We start from the raw sequence: 26,508 nt of genomic DNA on the forward strand, positions 1-26,508 counted from the left end.
GCACAGCAAGATAAGCATGTGTTACCAGAGTGTGTCAAGAGGTGGGTAAGATCTTTACGCACAAAGGTGATGTTGTACAGCATGTGTGTGGATCGATTTTGTGTATGTACTTGCTTTCTGAAGACAAATTTAATACATTGCTTCAGATCAGGATTGAGCATTGTAAACAAGAAAGCTTTTTTGTGTCTGTTTGGTTTTGGTTTGGTTTGTTTCGGATGTAGTTAGCAGGTATCTGTTGGACTCTGCATTCAGGATAACATGGCTTTGCATTTTGAAAATGTATTTATTTCTGAGTCGATGATGATTTTTGCTTAAACAGTTGTTACTTACTTGCTAAAGAGGGTAAATATTTTATATTTATGATATAAATGTTGTGTGCTCTATGTTCTTTTGGGATAGAGGTTGAACAGCAGTGGTTTATTGTATTCACTACCATTTTGCCCTGCCTCCATCCTCACTCTTTACAACAGGATGCAGGTCTCTGAGACAAGCTGGGATCAATTTCCTCTCTTCTGCTACCCATTCTTTTTAGTTTTCACTATTAGTGGGTCTGTTTCTATTTCTAATAAATGTATCTTATGACTACTGTGCATTTTTAGTTAAAATGGTTGAAAATGCCAATTGTAGTCCAACCTGAGATAAATGTAGATGTTATTGTACCAGTATCAAGCTGATTTTGTCTTCAAAAGTGATTTTTCTTCTGTTTCTTAATTTCCTATGGACAAGCTAGCGACATTTCAGATTTCAATTGATGATACCCATTTTGAATTAGTGTTCATTGCTATAAAATAATTCAAATGTTGTTGGCCAAGTTCTGTTGTTTACGTTGGTGAAAGTCTTATCTATTCCAGTGAACCAGTTTGGATTTACACTGGTGTAACAAGAATGAACTTGGCCATTGCTCTGTTTTGTAAGAGTAATTCTGTGTATGTCTGATGTAGCTGTGTAAAAGGGGATCAGAGGAAAATGTTATAGTAGCTGTTACAGATTGCCTTGTGTGTTCTAATCCTAATGTACTGCACCTTTAAATTTTTCCCTTTGTTTTATTGTGTTTTGTACTCATGGATGATTTTTTTTAATTTTCATTTATTTATTTATTTATTACTCTGGACAGTTTTATTTCTCTTTGCCTGTTATTTCCTTTTTAACCTATCTTTACTTTCCCTGTCATCTGATAATTCTGAATTGTTTGTCTGTATATAGCTATAGACATAGATGCCACTGGCTTAGATGCAGAAGAAAATGATATTCCAGCAAACCATCGCTCCCCCAAACCCAGTGCAAACAGTGTAACATCACCCCACTCCAAAGAGAAAAGAATGCCCTTCTTTAAGAAGGTAACACCGACTTCCAAGCTCCCATCTGTGCACCTGCTCACCTGCACTGCGTCACATTTCTAGTCCTGTTAACTGTCTGCGTCCTTTGACAAGCCAATAACATGCATGCTTTGTTGTTCTTTGTTTCTTTTCCATGCTGCTGTAGCTAAGCAGAAGCAGAAATCGGTAAGTTTATATCAACATTACCTGTGTTCATCCTGCCACTGGCATCATTAGCATTATTAACAATGCAGCTATTCTAGAATTAAGGAAGAAATGTATCGAGCTGTTAGTGGATTCAGTACAAGAAAACAAACAGTCCCAAGTTCAGCGCATCTGTGAAGCTCTGCTACAGTACTTATCCTTTTTGATGGAATAATAGGACACACTTAGAAGGCCTTCTAAAAGTTTGAGAAATTTTTTTCTAACAAATCCATATAATGCACCTCTCCAGTGCATGCTTATGCTTTCTATCTTTCTCAAGTTGTTTTTTTTCCTTATAACTCAGTCTATTGAAATCGTTATTGGAATCTAATCAGATACTCAAATTGTACTTAGAAAACAAATAGTCAAAAACATTGTCTTTTTAATTTAGTCACTATTTAAACTTCTAATTTACTAGCTGCAAAATCTGCAGGTGAACAAGACTAATGGAAAACCGCAGACTTGTTTTGACAGTTTACTTTGAGTTTTTCCTGTTATCATGTATAAATTATCAGCCAAATGTTCTTGCTATCCATCAGTCAGACTTTTTTAGTGTCTCAGCTATTGGAAATGGTACTAGTGGTTCCCAGGAGAGCCAATGTCTCTCCATAGATAACCCAGATAACTACAGAATTATGCAATCGGCATCCTGTTACAGCAAACTGCAATATGTTTCTAGGATCTTTGCTGGAGTAAGTTATTAAGACATTAGGTAGCAGCAAGACTATGCAGTGAAATACCACATTTCTACTTTGTTTTTAAATCTTTAGTCTTCATAGCTCTTATTCATTTGTTTTTAACCACTCACTTAAATCTACAGGTAACAACAGACTGTTATAGTGCTTATGAACAGTGCCAAGTGACACTGTGGCCTGTCCTGTGGATGCTTTCATGTTTAGTAAATAAAACTTTTTTTTTCTCTCTCTTTTCTTCTTGAACTCTTTTAAATAATATTGGATCCTTCTCATTTCCAAAGTCACCAGTATTTGCTTCAGTAGGGTCTGTTAAGTACTGTGTCATTCACAGCCCACTATGGAAATCCACAGCAGTTACTTGCTTCTGAGTAATTTCTTACTTAATCATATTTATAACCAAATATAAATGCTAAGGAAGAATAATACATGTTGACATGTATTGGATGCTACCTGCATAAGCATCTCTTGAAGATGCAGCTCCTAGATGAACCACCTTGGACCTGGATGGTGGCTAGTCCCATTTTAGTCTTCATTCTCTGGTGCCTCTTTTCTTCCACATCAGAATCATTACTAGTTATAGTGGGTTTTGTAATACTGACATTTTCAGTGCATACTACATGGGCATCCCAAACTAATCTACATAGTCAAACCACTGAGCAAAAGCTGTATGGTCAAAACTACGCTAGTTTTTATTCTGAGTTCATATTTGAACTTGAATCTGCAAGTGAAAGCTGTATAGCTCAGTGCCAGTCGCTTAGAAAATACTAGATTCTCTAATGCTAAATTAAAGAACTTTAATGCTTCCATTAGATAACTTTTACTCAATTTTCTGCTGACAGCTTCATTACTTCAAGCTGTAAAGATTAGAGAAAAAAAAAAGCCTTTTTCGACAGAACAGATTTTAAAAATACCCCATATTCCATCAAATAAGGTAATTTCTGTGCTTTCCCTTATTTTCAAACAGCTCCTTAACTTCTAGCATTAATACCTTTGGTTCAGTCAGCCACATTAAGACAAAGATCTGTTGCATCAGGACACTCATGCTATAAGCACTTACACATCTGTAATGAATTTTTCTTAGGATCTGTCTCTAATACGCTTATCAGATTATTAGTGATATTAGCAAGAACAGTGGAGGGTTGCATTTTGATACTGCCACAGCATAATTGCAGGGGTTTGCTTTGAAATATGTTGAGTCAGATTCTGCACTGTGTAAAATAAATTAATTTCACATGCTTATGATGCCTTGGGCACTGGTATTCATTCTTATGTTACTAATTATCTGGTGAAGCTACAGGTAACAAAAAATAAGATAAATTATGTTGAAAAACATTCACAAAAATGTTTTCCATGTTTTAGACTGCTTTAGACTGCTGCTTGTGTAGCATTGTGTGCTGTCACTGTATTAATGTCTGTCTTTGTGTTTTTGTGTTTTGGAATGTATATACTTATTTTAATGTTATTGTGAAACACCTTGGGATACATTGAGTACTGAAACAATGAACAATGACTGTATTCTGTGATCTTGACTGATGTATTTGTACTATGTAGGCATTTGAAAAATAGATCTGGCATACCTTTTTTCCGTATCACTCACACATTCCTGGGTTTGGATTTCAATCATTTTTTCCCCCAAGACAAAGATAAACCAAACCCTCCCTTACAAACAAAAAACTCTTTCTGATAAGACTCATTCTCAGTGATATATATTGAGTAGCCATTTATTAAAGGAAAAAAAACCAGTTTAATTTGTTTATATTTTATTTTGATAACAATATAAACATTTTTGCAATCTTTGGAAGCAGGCAATCTTTTTATCTTTGTATTTTAAAATGCTTTTTATAAATTGTGCATGATACATCAGTAAGTAGTTTGGTGAATATCGTACTAACAGAATCCATTCTTGGGCAGTGACAAGAACTTCCTAAAGTGGAAGGATTGCTATCCCAAGCTCTGTTTATGAAAATTTTCTAGAAATACTAACTTGATCAGTCATTATTTTGTTTTCATTTGCAAGTGAATTGCAGATGCAAATGTGGAAGTCAGACTATGAGTACTCCCATGGGAATTTGCAGTGGTGTCACAATGTTTTGTCAAGCGGTGGGCAGATCTGAACATAAAAAGAGATGTGTTATGCTTTTCCCGTCCCTTTTTGTTTTATTTTTCTCTTTCATAATTTGCCTACATAAAATTTTGGTGGGAAACAGATGTCACAGCTCTGGAGTCAATCATTTCAAATCGTTAACTGTTGGAAATAACCTTTTCAATTTACCAATTAGGAATTATGGACTGGGACATGTGAATGTCTCCAGAATAACAGTTTTATAGCTATCCAGAACAAATACGAAAACAGTAGGAAAACCAAAAGTCAAAGAAAAGCTTTTTCAAAAGAAATTCCTGAACCTTTTATGTCCCTATCATCTACTACCTATTTTCAGGAAAAGTTAATGAATCCATGATTCCTGTGTTGGTGACATCACTGGAAATTCAGAGTTCCTAATATTGTAAGTAATGTGTAACACTTTCTCTAGGTGTTGTGATGCTGAAAGCTTTTTCTGTTTTGCAGACAGAGCACATCCCTCCCTATGATGTAGTGCCTTCTATGCGACCAGTAGTTTTAGTGGGGCCTTCTCTGAAGGGATATGAGGTAAGTGATTGTTGTGAATGGTTTTATTTTGCCAAAAATATTGTGCTTCATTTGTATTTGAATGTTCAAAGGTAATTAAGCTGAATAACATAATTTCTATCACAGACAAAAATCTAGACAGTTTTTACTTCTACTAGATAGCTGTTTATTTGTGTTTCATTTCATATCAGAATTCAGATTAAGAATAAATTACATTCCAATCCTATTGTTCAGGTATAAGATGTACTGCCAACTTTATTACATATTATTATTAGCATCAAGTATTATGAATTTCTTATATGATTATGAATTTGTTGTTTGTTTCCTTCTAGGTAACAGATATGATGCAAAAAGCATTATTTGATTTTTTAAAACATAGATTCGAAGGGCGGTAAGTACTTTGCAATGCAAATCTACTTGAGTTCAGTTCCTATTTAGGTAGTACCAGGTTTTTAAGAAATAATTACATTCTTTTTGTAGAAAAATAGGAATAGCAGCTAATTTCTTGATCAGTGGACTATAGTGTGGATTGGAAGTTTCCTTAGCAGAGCACGCTGATGCTGTGTTGCAGTGGGAAGTGTTCAGGGGCGTATATTTGTTGAGAGTGGCAAAAAGGTTGTCGTCTTCTTGATGACCGTGACGTTCACGCTCCAAATTGCTAGATATTTATCTACAGATTTAATAAATGCTTACTCTTAAAAAGTTATTTTGTTTAAGTATTTTTCTAATGGTATCTCGTTACTGCTGCCTGGGTTCTGTACAAACTGACAAGGGCCACCATTCCTTCTCAGCTCTAGTTCCTTACAGTGGCATCTAACTTGGAAGGAGTGATACGAGATTCATACTATCTAATGTATATGATTGTGAAACTCTTCATCCCTCAAGATGGGAGCTTGGTTTGACAGTAGTGCTGGACTCTATAATGGGAAGTCTCAGAAGGACTGCTTGGAGGGGGGGGCTGTCCCCCACCTTGCTGAAATGTTGTCACCCTTGGTAGCACACAGGCTGCACTTCACTGGGTTTTGATCTGAGTGCTGTTACAGCCTGTCCCCCACAGCACACCAGGCAAGGTCCAATGTGATTTCATAGAATCATAGAATGGTTTGGGTTGGAAGGGACCTTAAAGATCACCTAGTTCCAACCCCCCTGCCATGGGCAGGGACACCTTCCATTAGACCAGGTTGCTCAAAGCCCCATCCAGCCTGGCCTTGAACACTTCCAGGGATGGGGCATCCACAACTTCTCTGGGCAACCTGTTCCAGTGTCTCACCTCCCTCAGAGTAAAGAATTTTTTCCTAATATCTAGTCTAAATCTACCCTCTTTCAGTTTAAAACTGTTAGCCCTCATCCTATCACTACACTCCCTGTTAAAGAGTCCCTTGCTATCTTTCCTGTAGGCCCCCTTTAGGTACTGGAAGGCTGCTATAATGTCTCCCTGGAGCCTTCTCTTCTGCAGGCTGAACAACGCCAACTCTCTCAGCCTGTCTTCATAGGAGAGGTGCTTCAGCCCCCTGATCATCTTTGTGGCCCTCCCCTGGACCCACTTGAGTAGGTCCATGTCTTTCTTATGTTCCCCCCCCCCCCGAGCTGAACACAGTACTCCACGTGGGATTTCACAAGAGCAGAGTAGAGGGGCAGAATCACCTCCCTTGACCTGCTGGTCACACTTCTTTTGTTGCAGCCCAGGATATGGTTGGCTTTCTGGGCTGTGGGCGCACATTGCTGGCTTATGCTCAGTTTTTCACCCACTAATACCCTCAAGTCCTTCTCCGCAGGGCTGCTCTCAATCTACTCATCGCCCAGCCTGTATTTGTGCTTGGGATTGCCCTGACCCACGTGCAGGACCTTGCACTTGGCCTTGTTGAACTTTATGAGGTTTGCATGGGCCCACCGCTCAAGCCTGTCAAGGTCCCTCTGGATGGCATCCCTTCCCTCCAGTGTGTTGACCGCACCACACAGCTTGGTGTCATCAGCAAACTTGCTGAGAGTATACTCAATCCCACTGTCCATGTTGCCGACAAAGATGTTAAACAGCGCCGGTCCCAATACTGACCCCTGAGGAACGCCACTCATAACCGGTCTCCACTTGGACATCGAGCCGCTGACCGCAATTCTTTGAGTGTGACCATCCAGCTAATTCCTTATCTACTGAGTGGTCCATCAGTGAAATCCATATCTCTCCAATTTAGACACAAGGATGTCTTGCTGGACAGTGTCACATACTTTGCACAAGTCCAGGTAGATGATGTCTGTTGCTCTTCCCTTGTCCACCCATGCTGTAACCCTGTCGTAGAAGGCCACCAGATTTGTCAGGCACGATTTGCCCTTAGTGAAGCCATGTTGGCTGTCACCAATCACCTCCTTATTTTCCATGTACCTTAACATAGTTTCCAGGAGGATCTGCTCCATGATCTTGCCGGACACAGAGCTGAGACTGACTGGCCTGTAGTTCCCCAGGCCTTCCTTTTTTCCCTTTTTAAAAATGGGGTTTATGTTTCCCCTTTTCCAGTCAGTGGGAACTTCCCTGGACTGCCACGACTTCTCAGATATGATGGATAGTGGCTTAGCTACTTCATCCACCAGTTCCCTCAGGACCTGTGGATGCATCTCATCAGGTCCCATGGACTTGTCCACCCTCAGGTTCCTTAGATGATCTCAAACCTGATCTTCTCCTCTGGTGGGTGGTTCTTCATTCTCCCAGTCCCTTCCTTTGCCATCTGCATCTTGGGCAGTGTGCCTGGAGCACTTGCCAGTGAAGACTGAGGCAAAAAAGTCATTGAGTACCTCAGCCTTCTCCATGTCCCAGGTAACCAGGTCTCCCATTTTCTTCTGGAGAGGGCCCACATTTTCCCTATTTGAGCCTCCAGGCCTTACTGTAGTACAAATGTCAAATGACAATCCATCTCTAAAATCAGTGGCATATTCTGTAATTCAGACATCATGGACCAGAGACATCAGGTGGATTCTCCATATGTGATCATATTGCTACTTGATCAAGCCCCAGATTAATACATGCTAGTGGGTTGACATTTGGGGGGCAAGATTGAGAAAACAGGAAGGTCTTGTTATAATATCTGTAACTTCAATGAATATTCTATTTAGTTTGGAAGTGGGCAGAGCAGTAACACTATTCCATCTGTCCCGGTTCTGTCAAACTTTCAAGAGGGATCTTGAGGTTTTCTGTCAATAGCTTCAGCTCTTTAAAATACCGGACACTGTGGTTTAAGCTGTTGGATTTTCTCTGTCAGAATGATGATGTTGATACCCAGCCACATAGTAGTCCCTCTTTATATTATTCACGGTTGTCAAATCTCAGATATGTACCTTCAGAATTGGAAGTTAACAAAATAGTGAGTGTTGCAAGCAGAAACAAGTTATTGCGTCTTTATGTCTCAAAGTATTTTAGAGCATATCTGATTTTCAGCTGTAGATCCATTTGTGGCAGGGTGAATCTACAAATACTCTCAATACAATTGTTGTCTATAATAGCGGATTTGAAGCATCCCAAACTCCAGTAGCAATCTAAATTGGTACTCAAGGTCCTTAAGAAATTTGCACGGGAGGTTCTTAGATTCATGGTACTTCTTTCACTGCCACTCTGCTGTCAAGCTGTCCCCACTCTTATTGCAATTGTTTTGCTATATGAACATACATACCCTTTGTTTTGAGAACAGACTTGTTCTTCCTGGTGCTACATATCTCAAAAGACATTAAAATGACCTTAAAAAGACGTTAAAAGATCTTAAAATGAAACCCAGCCTTTTTAGACTGATAAATCTAGCTTTGTTCAATATACCATAATTGCATTTGAAAAAGGGAAAAATTATTTTCTATTGCATGTAGGAAGGAAGACTGGCAGGAAAACCAAAAACCAAAAAGCTGTAAAAGTTTGCAGTGTTCATCATTTAGCAAATACAGATAACTAATGAGTACCCCAAATTACATGTTGGATTTCATTTTGAGACTAATGGCATTATCTGTGCCAGAAATCACAATCTTTGTTTATGCTTTTAGCTTAAGTTAAATCATGCCTAAATTTCCAAAATGATGTTACTAATCAGTATTGTGCAAATAATTCTGTTTTTCTGTATTAACTTCTGGCTCTGTTACATTTTGTAGGGTTTTAGATAGATATATACACATGTTGAGCTCATTGGGAAATGACCTATTTGGTTACATTTCATATGAACAGCATCTGACTGTGCTTGCTAGAGAGGAGCCCTCCCTGTTCTTAGCAAATCCGTGTCTTCCTTTTAAATTGCAAGTAAAATCATACAAGGAAGAACAAGGGAATATCATCAATCTGGTTTAGCTCTCAGCACTGGAAAAATGTGACCCCTAAGCCTCATTAGACCAGAGAGTTTGAAAGGGAATTAATCCAAAGGGTGCATTTTGACCCTGTAAAGCAAAACAAACCAAGTTAACTGTTTTCCTAGCAAGAAGAATATGCAGAAGGTTATGTAGCAGGTCAGTGCAAACAACTGGAAGTAACCACTTCTTTCTTGGCTCATCTTTTCTCAGAAAGACAAAATTGAGCCTGCCAGATACTCAGCCCAGAGTTTACATTTGCATGGTTCTTTGTGTTGCAGTCCTAATTTTTAGGTGGCCAGCATATTGCTGGATCTTTCTGGAAAATTATAGGTAACTCTTGCAGTTTGTTAAAAAACATATGCTAGTAAACCGAACAATAAAAATAAGAGTTTTGTGGCTGTACTAGTTTCCCTGCTAAGCCTTACCTTTACCTGTTAGCTCTGCATATCCCTATATGTCTTATACGTATGGTTAAAGTAAGCCAGGTTGTCATTCAGTACCTTTCAACAAATTAATCAAAATTAGGGAAAGGGGAAACCAGCCTATTCATACTGGGAATACTGATGCAAAGTCTAACCACATCAGGCCTGGAGCCCCCAGAGAAGTCCCATCTTCTGCAGCACATCTCTGACCTCCTTTTGCCTCCCCTCTCCCCAGACATGTGTAGCTTTGCAGTCAGTGGTCGTACTGCATTTCAGTACTGTGCAGAAGGGGCGATGTCTTATCAATAGTTCTTGTAACAGTTTTAGTTAGATAAAGTTTCTTCTCTGTTCACATTGTCAAAGCATACTGTGCTGCTGAGAAGAACTTGCTTTCCTGTAGTCTTAGCCATCTTCTAGTGTTAAACAAGTATCTTTTTCTCCCCACATCCCTGTAAGATAAATAACATTCTGTTCTATTTTACTGTATTTTATTTTTGCAGTATATCAATTACACGAGTCACAGCAGACATCTCGCTTGCCAAACGCTCAGTATTAAACAACCCCAGTAAGCATGCGATAATAGAGCGATCTAACACAAGATCAAGCTTAGGTAAGTACCTATATTGATGCTATCTACAAATTGGCTGTAAAGTATACTACTCTCAATTCATACGTGTAAGCTAAAAATAGCCTTCTCTCTGCTGTGAGAAAATCACTATTCCCATAATTCAGAAATCCTGGCACTAGAAATCTTTTTAAAATCACTACCAGGTAAACTTCATACAGTGCTGATTTTGGTTTATCCTGCTTATGTTCAGTTTTTATGTTTTGCTGTTTGCCTCTGTGGGGAGAAGTAGGCATCCATAAGGTAAATAAAACCTGAAGAGATGTTCTTCTGGTTAAATAGAAGTGACGGTTTCAGAATACCTGAAATTGTATGGATATTATTGATATTTTGCATTATCTTTGATAAGATTGCTAGTAGTGATAGCTACTGATATTAGACATGAAAAAAATTATTGAAGTGAACATTTTCTGAATTTTGTATCAGTTTAATGCTGAGGTTGGTACAAAAAATGAACAATCGAAAAGGGGAGACATTTTTAAAAAACTATATAGCTAGATACATAGCATACATATCTGTCATCTTACATGAGTCTTTTTGTACTGAAGCTTGTCCAGTTGTATAAGTAATTAAACGTTTATTAGCCAGAAATGAAAACAAGCTTAGCTGGGAAGATGTAACTAAATGTCACCATCTACAGTACAGGTGACTACACTGGAGCTTGTCATCCCAAGGTGTCCTTAGAGTAAACAGGAAAAGGTGGTCGGTTTGGAGTCTCAGCTCATGTGGACTGACCTCAGCCTTTCCTCTAGCACGAGGTGTATTCTATCTGAGGTTCTGCTGCCGCCGCTGGCTCATTCCCTGTGTAGACACCTGGAGGTAGCTGAGATTAATCCTGCCAGGAGTCTGCGTACTCATGTTAGGGCACTCAGCTGAGATATGGGACACCCAAGCTCAAGTCCCTGCTCAAGTACAAAAAAGAAGGAACTTGAACTCGAATGTCCAAGATCGCAGGTGAATGCTCCAGTGAGGTTTCTGTCTTCACAAGGCTGCAGATTTTTCTTAGTAGCCTTTGAGAGAGCTTGGTTTCCCCTGAACACAGCATTGTATCTTGAAATCTTGTAAATTTTATGGAACAGGAAAGGAGTCTCATTCATCCTACTAAATGGGTTCTTTATCAGTTTTATAACAAAATTTCTGAGTACACCTGTACTTTGAATATTTAACATTTGCCTGATATAGCTGTCCTTCTTAGAATGAGCTTCCCTGCCTTAAAACATTTGACTTCCCTTTCTTGAAAATTTGCTTCTTAAACCCCTTGCTTTCAGCTATGTGGAGCCTGTGAATCTTTACTTGCAAGTAGTCTGATAGCTTCCAAGTATGTCTTATTTTATGTGTTTTCAAATATCTGTACTGTAACAACATAATGAATATCTTTACACGCAAGAATATTCTTCTATGTGAATTTCAGTCTTGTCGCCAAAGTCTTTTAATAATCTAATGAAAAGATAAAGTGTCACTTGTTTTGAATAGAACTGAAAATTGGTAATAAGGATGGAGGTCACCCAGTCATGGAACAAACAGAACCATGGTGATTAATTTCCCAACCTGAACATCAAAGCATGTGCAATTTTGTGCAATACTGCACAAATATATGCAGCAGTAAAAACCATATCATCTATTCCTCATGTTAAGATATTTTCCTATATATAAAAGAGCTATCACAAAAACTTATGCACCAAAAAAAAATCTGTAAAAAATAAATGCAGCCAAATTGTGTACACCTTTATCTCATGGAGAACCTTACCCTTAAGAACATCAACATCTTTTCTTTGGGTCAAGGTATTTTTTTGATAGAGGTATTTAAAATGGAAGTCCTGACAGAACCTCAGCTGGAGACACCCAGAAGATGGCAGTGATAATGTATATATGTAAATATGTGGATAGATAGATATGTCTCTCTGGTTTTTGTAACAGGCCTATTATTATTACCCAAGATTTCCTTGGTTTTCAGTTGCTTTTAATTGTTCTGAAAATTAACTGATTTATAAAATAATTTTCTATTATCTTGGGAAATATTAGTGAGAGCAACTAGGTCATTTTAAGAATGAAGTTAGGGCAAAAATTAATTCTACCTATGTTAAAATATTCTCAAAACATTTTTTTTTTCAGAACCTGTAATACTCCCATACTTCTAATAATCTAGCAGCGTTTTGAAATTTGGTAGTGAATTGAACAATACATGTTTCTGGGCATTTTTTATGAAAATAATGAGAAAACTTGATGAAATTACTAGAAGCTGCCGTTAACACATGCCAAGCTTTGCATCTGAATTGCTTAAAGACAGCTCTTCCTGGGCAAGGTCCAGCAATGGTGCTGAGCAGAACCTGCCCCCAGCAGACTGGATCAGGGCAGCCAAGCAGAGCTGAAGCAGGAGGGTGCTCATCTTTCAGCTGTCAGTCCCTACTTTGCTGTGCAGCATGAAGTATGGAGTAAAAAGTTGTTTACTTTAAAGATGTTCAGCTGGAGGAGCCGGTGGCTGGGCTAAGGGAGAAAGGCAAGTGGTGAAAATCCATTATGGAAAAGGTTGGAGTTACGGAGTAGGAGCTGGGATAGTTGGACCCACTGGCGAAGTACCTCCAGGGTCTGTGCTCCAGACATGGGGTAAACCATGGGAGGACAAAAACCAGCCAGGAAGGAAGTCAGGGAGGGAAACGATGTGGTAGCAGTGGGTTAGGAGGAAAACTGAGAAACAGTAAAAGAACCTGGAGTCAGAAAAGGGAGCTGCTTTTATAAGGCAATGGCAAAACCCTTGTGCAAAGCAAAAGATAGAAAGTACAAGGAGTGTTAGAGCCTGTTCCCTTGCTTGCCTGCAATGTACCTCAAGGTAGATACAGACTCAGAATCAGAAAATATCATTGTAGCCTGATGGTAGGTGGCCTCTTCTAGCAGCGGTTCACAAAGAAGATGACAACATAGCACTGCTGTGAGTACTTAGTTGGCTCAAGTACCAGAGGTGAGTGGCAATATCACACCATGTAGTGGAATTTTTATTTTTCAGTTTGTGTGATGAATTTGCTATAAGTCAACAAAAAATGCTATTAAAAGGATATTATTTTGTTTACAAACTCAAGTTGTGCAAAATAAAGGTTAGGAAGTCACAGTAAGAAGGTTAACTGTGCAACTTCTTAGTATCTTTAGGTTATATATGCTGTGATTCAGTCTTTGGTTATGCGTTCGCAGACTTATTTTCCACCAGTCCTCTGCCTTAGTTTTTTTGAAAAATGTACAAACTAATGTGGAGAATTGGAATCGCTCAGTGAATTGCTGTTTCACTTGCTATGAAACTTGTACAATGTATGAGGCAAGAAACTTCAGGAAGGCAAATTATGTTCTCTGAAAGCACAATAGGGCATTTTCAATTTAAATTTCAGGGGAGCAGGACAGGAAATAGTGATTTGACCAAAACTTTTTATGGCAGTAAATCAAGCAGTTTTAACAGGAGAGATTTGTGGATCCAAGATTGAATTTCTGATCATAAAGAGGAAGCCCCTTCATCACCCATCTTCTACCGTCCAAGGAACTCATACCACAGTAATTAAAACACATATTTGGAATGTAGGACACACAGAGCTGCTTATCAGTTGGCAAAGTATGGAGTTGCGTACTGATTGAGACAACAGCCCTACAGAAATAACTTTATTATATGTTCCTGAGCATGCTGTCTTATAATACAGACCACAAAAGGTTTAATTTGAGAGCTATCTTGGCATTTCCTACATTATTAGTATTAGCTTTGCAGCTAAATAATGTTCTCTTCTAATACAATTTTCAGTCATAGATAAATCATTGAGTCGGGACTCAGGTTACATTAGTTCTTTTCTAGTATATGCTGTAGGTCTGCTGAGGGGTTCTGGGAAGTGAATGCTTTCTCTACCTACATTTTCCCTTGTATAAAATAAGAATAATAGGTCCTTTTCTCCAAATCACTGCAAAAAAAAATGACAGAATTTCAGCAAACACCAAATTTATGCTTTCTTTTTTTTGTCCAGACTATCTACAATGACTTAGTACTGGTCCAGGTATTTCAAAATGGTATTTATTGCAATAAAATTCGATTTTGTTAATGAAAAACAGGGTTTGGTTTTGGTTTTTTGTTCTGTTTTGTTTTGCTCTGAACCGGTCCCCTGGCTGCATAGCTGTGGGACATGGGGGAGATGAGTTGCTGTCTGCCTCTCTCCTCCTTGAACAGTCAGGGGTGTGTGGAGTGAGACCCATGTGTTTATTTCTACATATGTTATCATTTAAAAACAGCTTTTTATTATAGCAAATATAGCTCCCCAGAACTGCTTTATGTTAATCCAAATCCCTTCCCTGTTCCAGGTTCAGTGGAAAGCTATTCCTTTACTCACCCACCTTTGTGTAGTGGTACCTCATGCAGCTAGACAGTCAAGCTACTGATTTATGCCTCAGTTATGCTCATGCTTGTGAGCGGCAGTTGTAACTGCAGCAGAGAAGGCTATTTCTTAGACTTTTGAAAATATATTGTTGGTTTTTATATAAGTTATTATTTTAATAAGTGTTCTATCAATGAGTTAATATACTACAAAGGTAATATACTTGATATATCAATAACAAATACTTTTTTCTGGGAAATAAACAAACCTCTTTTTGAGAACAACTCTTACCTTATCGCCCAATATAGGCTTGCAGAATTGTGATTATTGTTTGTTATTGTGTATAGCACAGTACAGTGGAGTGAACGCCATTATTTGGAACTGATTTAATAGATAACCCAGAATTAATGTCAAGGAGGCATAAACAAACAATGTGATAATCAGGAGTAGGAATTGTCATGAGGAACTGGATTTACGGGATTATAGGGAAGTCTCAATGGGCTTAATGCTACACGTGCCTATTGACTGAAAGTTTGCTTCTGCAAAGGCATCAGTTAAAAATAGGCTTGGGATTTGACTCATTGGTAACCAATGCTACCACTGAATATTCTAGTGCAAAATTAACGTATCCAAGAATTTTAGTACAGTCTTACTCCTCTCCTATATGAATGCTTGTTTTGTACATAAAGAGAAATGTTTGCTTGTCAATACTGTTATATGTTTAATGTGTGAAATGCTGGAACTAAATTTAAGGAAAGGGCAATTGATTCATTTCCTTAAAAGCCTAGAAGAAATCTGTAATTTTGAAAAGACTTTTCTCTCCAACAGGGTACAGTACATGGTTAAATCTCATTCACCTGAAAATCAGTCCCAATTGGCTTATTAATTTCTGTACGTACACATGCCATTTGCAGAAACTGCTGAACCAGCTTTGTGCTTTTGCTGCATTTCTTCATCAAAAGGACCCAAACCTTTTTCTTGTTGTTTCTGTGTATGTTACACTTGTTATAACCTTACCTCATGCTGTATGCTTTGTACAAGAACCTGATTGTCTTGGCTTTTTCCATTCTTTGCTTCATTAATGCTCTCCCTTTCCAGATGTTTTGGGTATGTATACAAGCTTGCAAATTACTTTTCCTGCTGTTTTGTGTTCAGTGCTTTATTGTACCTCACAGAACCACCGTGTGTTTCTCGTAACTGGCTCACTGATAGACAAAAGCCAATCCTGTACTGTGTTGCTAAGTATTTCTTTTAGAAAATCTCGCTGGTTTTCCTTATTTATTTTCAAGTAATTCTAAAAATAAAGTTGAGATTTGACAAGTAAATGCTGAAGATAGGTTTTCCACTGTAAATTTCTAAGGTATGTGTACCTAATCTGCATATTCTAACACAGACATGTGAATGTAGATGTAAAATATGTCATCATGTATATGGTAAATTGATTACAGTCAAATGGCTGGGAATCTGTTTATTTGTTTTCTGTGTGCACATGCAGTAACCTGACAGGCATTACATGCACCCAATTTGCATGTGCAATTGAGTGCCTACCTTTGGAAAGTTGTCTCTAGAAAATGTATAGAGCTCCCATTCACATAATAAGGTTGATATCCCAGAGTTTTGTCTTCTGAAAATGAAACATAAATGCTTGAAGAAATAGTAGTGGATTATCAGTGCAAATTTCAGACTTGTGTTTTCATTTTCTTGATATCTGTGTGAAAAGCCAGTTGAATGCTTGAAACTACGGTAACAATTTATTATACATATACACACATTATATATATATGATGTTGTTATGTATTCTCCATGTTTGCTAATTTAATGACTGTTGTTGTATATGATAAGTTTCAAGTAAATGCTTCCCCAACTATAAATTAAAAATAAACTTGAAGGAGTGCTAGCTAAGCCTCATAAAAATCCTTCCCTACTTACAGGGGCCATGGAACAGGAGTGCAAAACTGGGATTTAACCAAGAGTGTATTTCCATTACAAAGTCTCAAGGATCTAATGAGTTCAAAGAGAAGAAAAAAGGTGTTCGATGTGTTATGGAAAATCTTGATTGTCCCTTTATAGTTATATCTTCAAGATAGCTGGGACAAATGTCCAGAACTCTCACTTGCACGCATTAAATCCTCAGATATGGTAAAGTAATCTGCTAAACTTGAAGCTACCTTGAACCAGAATGCTGTAATGTAGCAGCCAAGAGCTTTTGGGTTATCATGAGGACGTGGCTACACTTCCTTTTGCACACAGACGAGGAACAAGTAGCATGAAGATCCTGAACCTGTTATAATTTATCAGCCTCACATGTCTGTAAATGCTCTTTTACCCTGCTGGCCAGCCATGATTTTGTTAATATCTAAGGCCAGAGTCTCTCTAATGAATTCTCCAGGAAGTTCTGTGTTAGAGGTTTGATACTAACTTTGCAATATTCTAACTTACAAATAATTTTTGGTACAGTATTGGCAAAGTATTTTAATGAAATTTCCTGAGTGTTTCCAAAGGATATATGGGGGAGGAAAAAAATAATTCGTGATTTCTGTAAATTAGAGATAGCTCTCAGCAACATGTCACTATATTTTCTCATGGCACTGCACTGAAATATGTATGATTGATAACTATATTGAAACAAAACGTGCTAGAGACAAAGCAATATAGCAATGTGTTAGAATAATATTTAAGGTTACAGACAACTGTATAATAACTGAGACATGAGGATAGGTGAATGAAATATTTTTAGCAAGTTAGCTGTTTGCTTAAGAATACAGTTTGCTTCCCTTAAAACTATTCACGCCTGTAGGTTGAATTGATCCAGTATTTTTTCTTTGTCCTAGGCTCATGGAACTGATAAAAAGTTGGTGTCTGTGTCCTCATTTTATCCAAGAGTAAGAGTTTGGGTCATTTAACCAGAATGCAGAGAAGTCTGGGTTCATATCTGTTCTCTACTAACAGAGGCATGAACTCATAATTTCCATCTCCGTGACAGGGCTATGATCACCTTTATGATGGTTGTCAGTTGGTCCTGCTGAGTCTTACGCACTTTGCATAATAATTAAACTTTCCCTGGAGAAAGAACTGGAATCCACGTGTTTTGCCTCCCACTCTAAGCATCAGGCTACAGAGTCAGTATCTCTCCCACTCAGTGAATACGCAAATGTTTTGCGAGTGGCACACCATCAGCAGGAGGGGTTGAATAGCCAGCAGTGGAGTGGTTCCACATCCTATCTGTGAGAAAGGCTAGGCATTTTTATTTATGTTTGTTCTGAATAAAACAACAGACCTAGGAAATGCTTGCTTAGTGTCTATGTGTGGACCAGAGCTGTAAAAGCCTATAGCACTTCACTGAGTAATGAGACATGGTACAGAAATATCCAAGTTAGTGCCAGCCTGATGTGATGATATCCATTCTGAACTACGCAGAGACACTTGCTTGGTCCCCTGGGCAAAATAAATGTTAGACTGCTTCTTTACCCAGTCTTACTATCCCAGTTGCTTGCCAACAGAGTGTAGGGGAGCTTAATGATGGGAGCAGCGCTGTGCTGCTGCGTGGCACCTTCTGGAGCGGCTGTGGTTCTACCTGGTGCAGTCGTCTCAGTGCAGCTCTCCCCTCTGCAGTGCTCATCCACTCGTGTTTCTGCTGCAGTCTGATGATTTCAAGCTTTTCCATTCATAAGCCATTAAAATTTACTTCCAGTTTAAACCTGGCATCAGAAGCATCATTCCATGAATGCTATTGTTTTGCTAGCCGAGAGAAGTAGGGCAGGAAGTAGTCTTTTTCATGTGCTAGTTAGTATTTTTAAATGACACTACCTGTTTTATATTTTCACATAATTACAGTATTGCATTTCAGGAGGTATTAGTCCATTATAAATAGATCTTGGTTATGCTGAGGTTTCCAAACATCACATTGTATCTGTAAATACCACTTGGACGTGTGTGTGCATTCAAGGCCATCTGAATTCTGTCTAAACTGAGCCTCAGCAGGCAGGAAGAGGAAAACCCTGTTTTCCTGCAGCACCTCACTCCACAGCCCCCCTTCAGCGGAGCCCAGACGGGAGCGCCAGGCAGAGCAGCAGACATGCTCCTCTCCTTTCTGCCTTATCCCTCGCAGGAGCCCCATCTGTCAGGCATGAGTAACACATGCAGCCGCTTTCCCTGGAAAATATTGTCATCCTCCCACTCCCACCCTCCCCTTTTTATGTAACAAGCTAGTGGCTAAGGGATTTGGTTGAGACCAGGGAAATCAAAGTATACTCACCAAACTGTGTTAGAAATTTGATTAAAACACCTGTAATCCAGGTAGATTCTGGCCCATTGCCTGAGGACTAAGCTAGAGCATTTATTCCCTCTTACTTGTTTATGTTCCCCTCCAAGACTTTTTCCTTCTTAGCTGGGTATGCTGGAGGGGAGGCATGGAGGCTTCTGCTCCCCAGCATTGCCACCGGTGTGGGGTGGGACACCTAATCCTGCCTGGAGACCACGGGGCTGAACCTCCTGGCTGGGGAAGGGATGGAGCCAGCTGTCCCTTGTCCAGCCAGCCCCCGCTGTTAGCTCCCTGCCTACCCAGAGCAACCTCGGTGCTTGAGGGGATAAAAGGGGAAGATGACAAGAAAGAGGCCAAGCATTTACCTACCTGTGGGGTTTCTTACCAGCTTGCTCCAGACTGCTTACACACCATGTAGCTTTCTGGATCACCCTCAGTAGCATCTTGGTCTCTTCGCTTTGTATACTCTACAGTGAGCACAGGCATCTAACGTAGTTTGGGATAGCCTGCTGTGGCCAAGTACCTGCATTCTGGTTAGTACAATACCTAATGTAGACACTTTGGTGATTTTGCCAGCAATGTAAGCATGTGTAGACAAACACATGCTCCCAAATTAAAATTTAAAATTTGAATTCTGTCAGTCCAGCTCATGATTTACTTCTTAATCAAGGGGTGTGTGGGCACAACTCAATAGTCATCGCTTCCTTTTTGTTTTTCTTTTTTCATTTTCTTGAATTTCAGATGTGACCTTTATCCATTTCTCAGCAGGTTTTTTGGTGTGATACTTTCAATGTGCTTTTAAGGCACTGAGGATATATAGCACTTTTGTTTCTTTTGCCTTTGTTTTGGAATTCCTGAGGCTGCCTTAAACAACTCATTTCTTTATGTTCATGGAATTTAGTGATTAATTATTTTTAAGTAAGTGTGCTTGTTTAAAAGAATTAGCATAAGAAGAATCATGGCTACTGATGTCTGTTCTCCTTAATTGATAAAATTATTTGAAAGCTATTTGTGCAAGGTGTTGCTAATCATTTTTATATGACATGCATTGACATAGGTACATTCTTTTCATGCTATATGTCTGTAATATCAGGAGCTCTGTTTAGAAAAATAGAACGCTTAGTCTCTGTGGCTGTTGCAGTCCAAGTAATAATTTACAAATCTGTTTCTATGAACAAAACAGTGCCACCGATACCACAGACAAGTAGACAAGGTCAAATTGAGTAGGATATTGAAGTCATACTGTACTCAGTTGACAGTATGTGAACTTCACTGTTCCTGCTGAAGATCAAAACCTGTTTGCTGCCTATAAGCAATACTTTGTGGTTCTAATTTGGCCTTTGCAGGCCAGAAGTATGGCCGTTTTGCATTGCGTATCCATCACAAAACCGCCATCTCATCAGGGTCTTCCTAAAACATAGTGCTGATGTAGCCACTGCTCTGTCAGGCTGGGTGTCCCAGTGATTCCTGGCTGCTATCGAAGCTTTCTGTCCAGGTTTGAAGAAGAATTGTGTTTCCCCAACTGTGTAGAGTAGAGAATGTTCTTTTACCATGGCATTGTATAAGTGACCCTAAATTCTACCGTAGTTCATCTTGTTATTTAGTGAATTGACATAGATGCAATGCAGTGTTGCTGTGTCTTTGCCTTTACTTTAGGTGAGATTATTGTGGTGAACTGTTACATTTTTTGCTTGAAATTCACTTGTAAGGTCCAACCGGTGTAAAGAATATTTTTCTGCCCCCATAACAGGATAAGCCATTTACTTGTGCTCTCATAGCACTGAATTTCTGTTCATTTCAGGGTACAGTAAGGCTATTTGGAATTAATATATGGGAGTAAGTTTAAAGTGCAATATTTAAAGTTGTCTGGGAGATGTGTTGTTCTTGTTTCTTAGAGTTGACCCCCCATTGTATGGAATAAATAGTCAAGTGCCCCTTGTCATTTAAAATAAGTTCCCTTTCTGATTACCAGGGAGGCCATATCAAATAGATTGTAAAGGACACTTTAAAATTTGGTAGCTTGTTTCTGGTTTTGAGCGTTGTAGCTGGACTGCCAGCATTTCATTATGATTGTCACAGTAGATCTAATTATGTTTATGCCTCTCATTATGATTGGCAAATACAATTTATTGGAGTTAATTGTTACAGCCTCACTGTTACGCCCGTCCAGTACATCAGAAGGCACATGATTATAAATAGATTATATGAATAGAGGTGGGAAGATTGTTAAGCTATTACTGTGCTGCTTTCAAGATACCACACTGTCATTGTTCTCGGCTCCCTTTTCTAACTACCAGTGACATTTGTGTTACTATCTCCACATGACATTTAGGGTTCTTTGCTTACTTTGGTCAAGAGTCTGATAGAAAATTTGTGCTGAGCGTCTTGTTGGGAAAGAGTCTTTACAGGTATAGAATTTGGGTTTTGAGAGATGTTGCTAAATAAAGATGAAAACCAAAACCGCAGCAGTAGATAAAACCTTTGTCATCTAATAAGAGAAGCTACTATTATTAAGTAATTGCAATACTCTTATTTGTAGTAAAAAGTTAGAATACAAGGAAGATTTCAAGCAAAATGCAGGCTTTTCCAGAAGCTGAAGAAGTACTCTAAGGGACAGGAGATCAGGACCTCTTTGGCAATCTCTGTGGCATTTTTTCCATCCACTTTTGACTGGAGAGGTAGAGGCACAACATACTAGTTCATCAACCATGCAGTGTAATTCCTTGAACTTTTCTCCTATAACCAAGTTAAGAAAAATAAATACTGAAATACTTTTCAATTGATGGAAAAGATATCTCTCCATCTTCAGACTCAGGTGGAAGCTATTGCTTCATAGGACCATATTTACCTGCAATTATTGCCCTGGGCATGTTTCACAATAGAAGATACCGAGGCATACTCTGCCCTGGCAAAGGGTTGTTTCAAAAAGTATGGCAGGAAATCTAGTTCACAGAGATGTATTCTATACTGGCAGAAACGTGCTTCCAGCAGTGTAGCAAATACTGCTTCCCCAGACAAAATTATGGTACACTGGCAAAAAGACAGATTTTGCTGGTTATAAATTGTCTCGAACAAAGGTTTTTAGAAATCTGAAATGGTTTTAAAATGATACATTAACTGATATTGTTATACTGACTGAAGTGTTGAGCCTGGTTTCAAATTGCAGGAAAGCAATCCAAACTCTATCATCAGAACAGTATGTCAAATTATCTCTGATATGTTTATTCTAGTTGTCATTTGGACTTAAGTTAGGGATATCTTCTACTAAATCACTGAGACAATGGTATTCAGTCATTCGAACAATATCTCTGTGCAGCAAGTTGCAGAAAATGTAATTGTGAATGTGCCAAGAACCATCAGAAATTCTGTCTTCAAAAATGTGGTCGTAATTCAGACAGCAGCTGGACCACAATGCTTTTATTGACAAGCAGGAAAGCAGACACCGATGCTTTGCATACCAGCACACCATGCACATCTCACAATGTTCTCTGCTGTGAAAGACTGATTGGCATGTACTCAGCCAAAATTGGAGGTAACTACAGACAGATGGAGGTGATCTCTACTAGATCCAAAACAATGTCAACTCCTCCAATAGAGATCATCATATAGAGATTTTCTGATGGCCATTTAAGATGTTACTTTATAAAATGATTGTAGTAGTCACCTATTGATCTGGAACCAAAAGACTTTGAGCTAAATGGAGACTAGCAGGGATGCTTTGCTCTCTCTTGGAAATTTTGCAACCTTATCATGGTACCTAATTTATTCAGTTGCTATTCTAAGATAACAAAAATCAATCTCTTCACACCTTTTGAAAGAGACCATTCTCTATAGAAAACTCTCTCTAGCCAGATCAGATAGGCCGTGTTTTCAAGCAGAAGTAATGCTTGTGCCAGTGTAATAGATAAAATGCTGATAGTGTAATTTCAAGAAACTCTCTAATAAGTTTTGATGCCTCTTGTTGACATTGAAGTTTCTGTTGGTTATCTTCTAATATTTACTTTGAATGGGCTAGGTATCTAATGTGGTTTTGGTTCATGGAGTGTGTGCAACCTTTAAAGGGAAACCTATCTGAATTACAATCTTCTCTGGCTCTGTAACTTTCTTTATAGACTTGCACAAATCACCCAACTTCTGTAATTTCTCTGTGAAGCCAGCCTATAGCAAGATTTGAGCAGGAAAATGTGATTCCATTTCAAGGATGAATTTGCTATTATAAGATTTAATTTTGTTTCATTTGGGAATGAAGACATCTACGTCACTTGTGAAAGTGGGCACAGTCCATCTGTCTTGGAGAGGTTTGCCCTGGAAACTAATGTCAGTCAGCCAGGGTGCTGAGGAGCTGGGAGCATGAGTTACCAGAAGACAAGATGACTTTTTCCAGGAAATCACCTTTCCAAACCTCCTGGGGTTGTGAGGAGGATACCATAGCATAATTTGGATTATTGAATTGTGGGGGTTTTTTTAAAGTGTTTTACACATAGTAATCAAATTTTTAATGTGGTACCATACTGAGGCCAGTAGATGAAGGAAATTCTGTTTTCCTGAACTTTGATAAGTTGAAGTAAATGGAAAAAAGGAGCTTCTGCTAATATAGACACCTTAGTACGTCTTAATGCCTATCTCGGACACTCCAGTTTGAGCAAATTGATTACTAAGTAAGATTAAAGTATGAGCTGAAATTATTTGCATGTAGGAAATCAACGGCACAGTAAGATTACCATGTGATGCAGCAAGCATTCTTACCTCCTTTTTTTCTTAGATACATGGACTGGGTTTTTTTGTAAGAAAGTATCTTTCCAAGCTGGGATTGCAGGAAGCCATGGAGGTGGGAGGCAGGCAGTGCTGCTTGCAAGGCGGGGGGGGGGGGGGGCAAAATGCTCTCATTAATGTCATATTCGTTTCCCTAGTGTGCCAGGGACGTGCATGGCTAACAACTCCCGCCAGCCGGAGGAGGAGCAACACATCAGTCTACCACATTTTTACATTTCTTAAAACTAACCGCCTTTTAATATTTTCATAACTCTAATTTTCTACTTATCTGCAGCTGAAGTTCAAAGTGAAATTGAACGGATTTTTGAATTAGCAAGGACACTGCAGTTGGTAGTGCTTGATGCTGATACCATTAACCACCCAGCTCAACTAAGCAAAACCTCTCTGGCTCCCATTATAGTATACGTAAAGATTTCTTCTCCTAAGGTAAATATTTTATTGATATTCATGCTGTTTCAGTCTTTTCTTTTTATTATTTTTCCCTTTTTTTTGGTCTTAAATGCAGATAATTTCATTACAGTTCAGAGCTATATATTGTTACTGCTTCCCTTTGGATGGTGAAATATTATTAATCAGAAAAGTATCTTAGCTCTGGTGTTAGCAAAACCCATTTTGGAAAAGGTGCCGTAGCTCCAATGTTTTTTTTAATTGGGATTGCACTTTAGTATCAATCACGTAAGTAATGCTAATAGTTTGTTAAATCAAAATAATACAGAAATGAAAGAAAGATTTTCACATAATGAATATCAGACTTATGAGTAAACTTTAACATCTCCTGGAAATGTACTCTTTCATTCTGTGAAAAAACCTACACAGGCCTTGTGAAGAGGCATTTGAAAGAGAAGAATGAATTATGGGAAGAGAACTCAGGAGAGCAATTAAAGAATTTCAACTTAGAAACAAACAAAACCAGAAGCAGCAGAGGAAAGTAGGAGGGGAACATTTAAGTGCCTGTAACAGGAAAGGAGATGTTGGGAAATAAATGAAAATTAGCTTGTTCTGGATGTAAACAGCATGGGAAATGCTCCTGAAGCCAGCAAATGAAGAATTTGATCTGCTCAAGTAGACAGTTAGAAATGTAAACATTTCAAGTGGTTATATACGTACATTAAGTCCGAACCTGCTCACTTTTATTAATGTCTTATTTTTCACAGGTTTTACAGAGGTTAATAAAATCTCGAGGGAAGTCTCAGGCCAAACACCTTAATGTACAGATGGTGGCAGCTGATAAACTGGCACAGTGTCCTCCCGTGAGTTACTTTTAATTTATGTCTCGTCTTTGAAAGGTGCCTTTCTTTTCAAGCACGAGGTTAATTATGTAATTTCTGGGAATGTTTGCCCTCTTCTGGCCATATTTCACTATTGCTTTTTTGCAGAACACCTCCTGAGGTCTCTGGGCTCTGCACAAAGGTGCAAGGAAAAACAGTCCTAGTCACAGGCAGTTATTAGGATGTGTGCTGAATACATTCACCAGTCGAACAAGCTGAGCATTTGTTTTACTTGATAATTCTTTTGGGGTTATTGGTCTAAAAATGAACCCTCTTAGTGTCCGTGCTTTATCTCTGGCAGTTTAGGGTAAGGCCAGTGGTTTGGTAGCTCCCCTTGGGCATATGTCACCACAGCCCATCACTGCTGGCGTTCTTGGTCACAGTTTTGGCAAAGAGCTGCGGGGTACTGCATAGCTGAGAGCTCTGCAGTTCTTCTGTTGATGTGCACTGAAGCAATTTCTTGCAACTTCTACCTATAAAGTGGAGATGATAAGACCCCAGCTGTGTTTTAAACATGGCGAGCAATATTACCTGCATACTCAACTGTCAAGAGTATGGGTAAGAGACCAGAACATGAAAGTTCAGTTCAGTTGCAGATATGGGAATTTGCTTTAGTTATGGAGCTGAGTGAGGGGGATGTTTTCATCATTTAAGTTCAAGCACCTCGGAGACTAGCCTCCTCAGGTCCCCAAGAAGCCAATGAAGAATGCTAGAGACCTGCTTAGGCTCTCAAAGCTGCCTGCAGGAGGACTTCTGTCTCCCTGACCAGGGAAGGAATGGAGGAAACTCGCCTCCTAACTTTAGATGCCTAAAATTAGACCATGTGACTAATCTCTTACCTAGTATTTGTATGACACTCGGAAACTGGATTATCTGTATTACTTGTGTTTGTTACTGTTACTAGTTACTGATCTTAGTTTGTCTTAGTTTTCTCTTAGTTTTTCTAGATATGGGGAGTCTTTAGACATTCTAGATATGGAATCCCGTTTCTTGCCATTCCATTTTGTTCCAATAGCTACAAACTTCAATATTTAACCTTTCTTTCTGGATATTTGAGTTTTAAGATTCGTTCAAGCTGCCTCTTCCTATCTTCATTGACTGTGCATTACTAAGCGCAAGTCATGAGGGCTTGTTTTAGCAAGTGTAATATTAGTTCTAGTTATGATTGCTGTCTTTTGTATCAATTGCATTTTAAAAAAAAAGGGTGAATATCTTAACACAGGTATTAGAAATGTGGTTCATTTTTGATGAAGGGAAAGTGTGGTCATCCATGTCTCTAGCTGATCTCCCTTTAGCTGGTGTTTATTCTCACTAAAACCTTTCCTTTATCAGGAAATGTTCGATGTAATTCTTGATGAGAACCAGCTTGAAGATGCTTGTGAGCACCTTGCTGACTATCTGGAAGCCTACTGGAAGGCCACACATCCACCTAGCAGCAATCCTCCTAACCAGCTTCTCACTCGCACACTTGCAACAGCCACTCTTCCTATTAGCCCAGGTCCAAATATTAATTTACAGGTACAGTTTTTATGCCATCTCTTCTTTTTTTCTACCAACTTCTTCCTCTTCCAAAGCACAGTGGTAGTCTGATACTAGAATATGCTGAATATGTCTTACTGTTGTTGATAGAGTAAGAGCTTTTTCAGTATACATTCCCTATTTTCAGTATA

The 26,508-nt window shown here is 38.7% G+C and overlaps 1 protein-coding gene across 13 annotated transcripts in view; it reads left to right on the forward strand.

The window, feature by feature from the left end:
* Positions 1-26,508, forward strand: part of CACNB2 (calcium voltage-gated channel auxiliary subunit beta 2) — a 268,848-nt gene that overhangs the window by 229,993 nt on the left and 12,347 nt on the right. For 10 of the 13 annotated variants that reach the window (XM_052803851.1, XM_052803857.1, XM_052803758.1 and 7 more), the window contains 7 exons: positions 1,204-1,337; positions 4,782-4,862; positions 5,174-5,232; positions 10,075-10,184; positions 23,845-23,996; positions 24,725-24,820; positions 26,171-26,356. In XM_052803851.1, the coding sequence (XP_052659811.1) occupies positions 1,204-1,337; positions 4,782-4,862; positions 5,174-5,232; positions 10,075-10,184; positions 23,845-23,996; positions 24,725-24,820; positions 26,171-26,356 (818 nt within the window). Of the gene's footprint in view, positions 1-1,203; positions 1,338-1,482; positions 1,503-4,781; positions 4,863-5,173; positions 5,233-10,074; positions 10,185-23,844; positions 23,997-24,724; positions 24,821-26,170; positions 26,357-26,508 lie in introns of all 13 variants that reach the window. The other 3 variants (XM_052803772.1, XM_052803789.1, XM_052803845.1) reach the window with 1 other exon arrangement.

Source organism: Harpia harpyja, chromosome 1, assembly GCF_026419915.1.
Source record: "Harpia harpyja isolate bHarHar1 chromosome 1, bHarHar1 primary haplotype, whole genome shotgun sequence".
Taxonomy (NCBI): domain Eukaryota; kingdom Metazoa; phylum Chordata; class Aves; order Accipitriformes; family Accipitridae; genus Harpia; species Harpia harpyja.